The 5987-nt window shown below is 40.5% G+C and overlaps 1 protein-coding gene across 1 annotated transcript; it reads left to right on the plus strand.

Annotated features, from left to right (window-relative positions):
- The first annotated feature begins 1588 nt into the window (after positions 1–1588).
- On the plus strand, positions 1589–4602 carry LOC112296145 (dnaJ protein homolog). Its single transcript, XM_024548386.3, has 6 exons — positions 1589–2038; positions 2206–2374; positions 2507–2663; positions 3148–3424; positions 3604–3802; positions 3961–4602. Exons 1-6 carry the CDS (start codon positions 1889–1891, stop codon positions 4278–4280), a joined length of 1272 nt encoding a protein of 423 aa, XP_024404154.1. The 5' UTR covers positions 1589–1888; the 3' UTR covers positions 4281–4602.
- The last annotated feature ends 1385 nt before the right edge of the window (positions 4603–5987 follow it).

Below are 5987 nucleotides of genomic sequence, written 5' to 3' on the forward strand. Positions count from 1 at the left end.
TATCTTAACTTGCAAGGCAAGTTTTCTATATGGGCGCTACATAGTTAGCTTGTTCCACAAGCTACCAACATGTGTGGCACGTGGTTAACTTGTTGACCAAGTTTCTAACCTACCAATCAATTATAAACACATGTAAAGTCAAAGCAACATCTATGAAGCTTCTAGGAAGATTGTCTAGAAGATATTATGAAATTAATCTATTTTTATCTATTTCTACCTATTTATATCAGTAAGGTAACAATTAAAATAAATATGTGTCTATGATAGTATTAAATAAATCAAAGTTTTTATTAAATCAATCCATCCATTCTAACCAACATGAAAAAAAAAAAAAAAAAAACTTCTAAATTCATTTCTCTACTATTAGATCTGCAACCAATAAAAACCAATCACATTCATTATAATTACCATATTCTTCATCAATGGTGGATCTATTTAGTAAAAGCATAGGTTTATTTAACATTCATATATATATATATATATATATATATATATATATATAATACAAAACCATATTGTATTAATTTTTTTGGTAGTCATGATAATTTGACTATATATATATATATATATATATACATACATATATATAAATAAGCAATCAATAGAAAAAGATCAAAAAATCCAAAAAATAATAGAGAAGAAAGACATGATTCTATATATAAAATGCACAAGCTACTTTTTGAATAGTAAACTTTAATAACAAAAATACAAACATCTAAGAAACTATAAATGCCTTGAGATGATTAGAATGTTCTAGTATTACTATGTTACTATTATCGTTTATCATTCTTCTAGAATTAAAGCACAACTACCTTGTTAAAAGTAAAAAATAAAAAAAATACAACAAACTTGAAATCACATCTAAATACCATCAAGTAAATATACAAACGACCATGCTTGCATATATTTGTTCCCATCAATTACTCTAACCTTATATACATTTCCACTCTCATTTCAATTCTTTCTGGTATGGTTTTTGAACCCTTTTTTATTTTTATTTTGATGTGGCAGTTAATTACTTTCATACAAATCCCTCTTAAATAATCTTTTGGACAAGATTTATAACTGAGATTATACAAATAAATAAATAAATAAATAATAACGGACGTCATAATTTGTGAACTCCTTTAGGACGAAAAGCAAAAGGATTGCCACGTGGCACCTGGACACACCCTCATTTTCCCCCAAACCTGGCCCCGAGACACTTCTAGGACCTTCCAAACGACGGAGCAAACACAAGCCGTCCGATCAGGACCAATCTGAAGCGTCGAGAACCAGCGGCAGAATCCGGAAAAGCGAACATGAAATTGCACTGGAGTAGAACTTCCAATCTCAGCCCTCCAATTTTGACTCCGAACGATACGATGGACGGTCGATCGCCCAAAGCTCTAGAGGCTTCTGAATCGCCTCGGGGACAATTGGATCATCTCAACCGTTGGTTGGTCACCAGTTGCGTGGATTGACGGCGGAGACGGGCCGTCTGGAGGCTTCTGGTTTGTCTATGGAAGGGAAAGAAAGTCCCGGAGCTCGTTGCAATGGAAGCAACAAAATGTACTGAATCTTGTCTCTTGGGGCCAATTTTCTATCGGACCAGGGTTGCGCCGGGTGCACAATCTCAGCGCTAGCTTTGAACTGGAAATCCTCCGCACTTACTGCTACAACTCGCCTCACAGTTAGTGATTTATTGGCGGTGATTAGATCGTTTGGTGTGCGATTACGTTTTGGAGTCGTGTTTTAGTAGTTCATTTTCTCGTTGCGAAGGCGGGGTCGGGATCATAGTGAGGGGCGTGACAGGGTTGCGAAGTCGCGGCTCTTGCTCTGGGTGATCGAGTTTTTGAGTTTCTCCTTTCTCTTGGTAGTGTGGTTTTGATAGTCACTGATAGCAGCCATGTTCGGGCGTATGCCGAAGAAGAGTGATAACACGAAGTATTATGAGGCTCTAGGGGTGTCGAAGAGTGCATCGCAAGATGAGCTGAAGAGAGCTTACAGGAAGGCGGCAATTAAAAACCATCCGGATAAGGGTGGTGACCCTGAGAAGGTACGTTGGTGTTTGGATGGGCGTTGCTCTGTAGTTTGTCAGTGAGCCACGTGCGGAATGCTTAATATTTTGAAGTTGGCACTTCAAGGAGATCGTGCTTTGTGGAGTCGGTGTTCTCGTTTGTAAATATCATATATACCTGCTTACTTGAGTGATCTTTTTCGCAGTTCAAAGAGATTTCACAAGCGTACGAAGTTTTAAGCGACCCCGAGAAGCGAGAACTGTATGATCAGTATGGAGAAGACGCTCTCAAGGAAGGAATGGGTGGAGGTGGAGGGCACAACCCATTTGACATCTTCGAGTCATTCTTTGGCGGTGGTGGAAGCCCATTTGGAGGTACACCCGATTTAAGCTAAAAATTTGTCTTTCTTTGTTGTGGATTCGAATTCATTCTCTTACTGTTTTTCTTTCTCGCTGTGGACATGTGAGCAATTACTAAGTAACTGAGATCGATCTCCTGATTGCCAGATTCATTTCCTGGCGGAAGTGGGAGGGGTGGTAGCAGGCGACAAAGGAGAGGGGAAGATGTAGTTCATCCTTTGAAGGTTTCATTGGAAGATCTTTACAATGGCACTTCTAAGAAGCTGTCATTGTCTCGGAATGTACTTTGCTCCAAATGTAAAGGGTAAGCTATTTGGTTAATTGAATTTGCAAGATTAGAATTGCGATGTGAGAACGGTAGTTTGAGATCTGCGTGCTTAACACTAATTTAACTGTCAAAGACGTGGAATGTTCTGTTACTATTCTGCGGAGGATGCATTGTAGTACTCGTTAGTATAGATCTAGTGACGCTTTTCTGGACCGGTTTATAACCTATTGTAATGATGGTATGTTATCAAAATGTCTGAATCATTCGGTAACCTTGTTTGCTGCTGTTGCAAGTCTGACTTCAACATGACGAGTAGTAATAATGAAAATACATTTTTTGTACATTCGTGTGCATCTTCACCTACTTAATTTGGCGTAATAATTTTAATAAGTTTCGGTAAAGTGTCGAGTCAGACTCGTCCTCTGTTTTCATCTCCGGCTTATACTTCTGTTCTAAATATATTGAAGGTAAATGTTTATTACTAGTTGTGACAGACGTATCTGGTATCTGAATTGTGCAGGAAAGGATCGAAGACTGGTGCATCTAGTCGGTGCGCAGGATGTCAAGGTTCAGGCATGAAGGTCTCAATTCGCCAGTTGGGACCGAACATGATTCAGCAGATGCAACATGTATGTTCAGACTGCAGAGGTTCAGGAGAGACCATTAGCGAAAAGGACAAGTGTGGGCAATGCAAGGGTCAGAAGGTGGTGCAGGATAAGAAAGTGTTGGAGGTTCATGTAGAGAAGGGCATGGCGCATGGGCAGAAGATTACTTTCCAAGGCGAGGCTGATGAGGCGGTGCGTTACTCTCCGTGCGTTCAAGGCGTGCTCTTCTGACAACAAATTTCGTAGAAGTTTTTGTGAACAGGATAACGCTTGGATGTGTATATGGATTGTCTGATACGAAAAGTTAATGTTATTCTGGAAACATGCTGACGGTTAGATTGCATTTTGTGTGATCGATGTGTTTGTTGCAGCCCGACACAGTGACAGGAGACATTGTATTCGTTTTGCAACTGAAGGAGCACCCGAAGTTCAAGAGGAAAGGGGATGATCTGTTTGTGGAGCATACTTTGAGCTTGACTGAAGCGTTGTGTGGTTTCCAATTTCCTCTGACGCATTTGGACGGAAGACAGCTACTGATCAAGACAAATCCTGGAGAAATCGTAAAACCAGGTACTAGTTTCACACGGTATTGCGTACATTAAGAAAGTAGTGATCGGTTGCAATGTGTTAGAAATGTTGTGGACAGTGACTACTGCCATTGATTGTCGCGACGGTGTTTTTCGTTGGGTGGTTGGGTGATTCGTCTAACGTTACATTCCGGCATGTAGGTCAATTTAAGGCTATCAACGACGAGGGTATGCCACAGTATCAGAGACCTTTCATGAAGGGTAAATTGTATTTGCACTTTACGGTGGAGTTCCCTGAGTCGGGTTCACTGTCGTCGGAGCAGTGCAGAATGTTGGAATCTATTCTTCCACCCAGAGCATCCAGCCATTTAACTGACATGGATCTAGACGAATGCGAGGAAACAACTTTGATTGATGTTAATATCGAGGAGGAAATGAGAAGGAAACATCAGCAGCAACAAGAGGCCTATGATGAGGATGAGGAGTCCTCTGGACCTCGCATCCAGTGTGCTCAACAATAAGCACTCTGATTTCGTCCCTGGATCTTGTATAGGTTAAAAGTAGGGAGCCGGGGGGTGGTTTTACATATATATTCACATACGTATATACACATACACACGACATTATATCGTGGACCATTTTTAGAAATGTCTTGGTAGACTTAGTACTCAGACGCAAAATCGAGGGTAGATTACTAATTTCTCGGAAGCTGAGTACGTATCGAATTACTTAGAGATGTAATCGATGATGTCCTATCAGTATCTACGGGTACTTCGAATATTTCGTTCTCAATTGTTGAGGGCGCCTTTTCTGGTAACATGGAACATATTTTTCGATTCTTCATTATCATGTTACTTTTCAGTACGAAAATTATCTGAAATGTCGGTTTTCTTGTACCAATGATGTGGGCACTGAAGGAGTATTTGATTTCCATTGCAAATGTTATTCTTAGTTTTTTCAGAGTCTAGCACAAGTCTGAACTACTTCGCAAGTTCCCCATCTGCGCTTTCATGGGAAACGGTTTTGGCTTCCTAATTTAGTTTCACCATGGCCGACCACTGGAACGCAGCAAATATGTGCGTATTGTAGGAAAGTTGAAACTCTTGCGCGAAGGTCTGACAAATCTTCAGTACAATGCAACCTATAAAAATCCAGGAGAAGACACGCACAAGACTGAAGGGAGTTATTACTGCCATTGACGGATGCTGTAACAACCGTCATAAGTTCAGCTTTCTTTCAACGAAGACCCAGGTTTTGGGTTTAGAACGAACAGCTAAATGCAATGAGCATCATGGCGCTAATCCTATCAGCACGCTAAATTAACCATAACCCTGGACACGCAATTGTAACTCTTCCTGTGAAAACGAGGACGTGGAAAGCCAACCTCAGCAATCTACAATTGTTGAAAATAATCATTATAGAATGCCGCTGTTCCGTGCAATACTGGCCACTTGAATCAATAAGAGGAGATTTCACTGCAAAGTTGTTAAAGGAAGTACGAAAAACTTCTAGACTTGCAACGTATAGTTTAAGGCAATAACAATATAAACTGTTACAAAAAATATGAAGTTTTTGCTAAATCCAGCCATTACATAAATGCCATCTCTGCCCTACGATAATTATGGTCGCTTCTTGAGTTTTGTCTCAACAGAGTCCAACGTCAGGCCACTGTTGCAGCACCGAAAGTTTGGAGTAAAACAATGAAATTGATTCACAACTTCTAGAAAAGTTGTGCGTGTGATCGAGGGTTGGATGGTAGGACACACACAGACACATCCAAAATATATATTTATATATATATATATATATATTACACACATCCAATTGATTCTGTATCATTTACAGACGCATATCCGCTCCCTGGCACAGACACCGTTGACTAGCTACGAGGCGTGACCATTTTCGTGATCTGTCCTTACCGCCATTTTTGGGGAAGTACCTCAGTCCGACGAAGCCAAAGCGAAAACAATATTTTAACGCAAAGGACCTTTTTCACTTTAGCTCAAAGCCAATCAGTCCCTCTTATACTGAAAACAGACATTCGAATACTTGATTGACGTTGTGTTTAACAAGCTGAAATGTTAACACGCGGTCGTGTGTGTGGAAGGCGCAACATCTTGGTCCGTTTCTCACCCATCTACATGGAAACTTACCTGATTTTCGTCTCGCATCACCCTCCCCCCCCCCCCATGCCCGAGTAACCTTGCCAACACATGTCTGGGCCGTGA

Source organism: Physcomitrium patens, chromosome 19 (assembly GCF_059467195.1).
Source record: "Physcomitrium patens ecotype Gransden chromosome 19, ASM5946719v1, whole genome shotgun sequence".
Classification (NCBI taxonomy): Eukaryota; Viridiplantae; Streptophyta; class Bryopsida; order Funariales; family Funariaceae; genus Physcomitrium; species Physcomitrium patens.

Coding starts and splice junctions, on each gene's coding strand:
- LOC112296145 (XM_024548386.3), top strand. CDS start 1,889: ATGTTCGGGCGTATGCCGAAGAAGAGTGATAACACGAAGTATTATGAG. Junction 2,664..3,147: donor CTTTGCTCCAAATGTAAAGG/GTAAGCTATTTG, acceptor TGAATTGTGCAG/GAAAGGATCGAAGACTGGTG. Junction 3,803..3,960: donor TGGAGAAATCGTAAAACCAG/GTACTAGTTTCA, acceptor TCCGGCATGTAG/GTCAATTTAAGGCTATCAAC.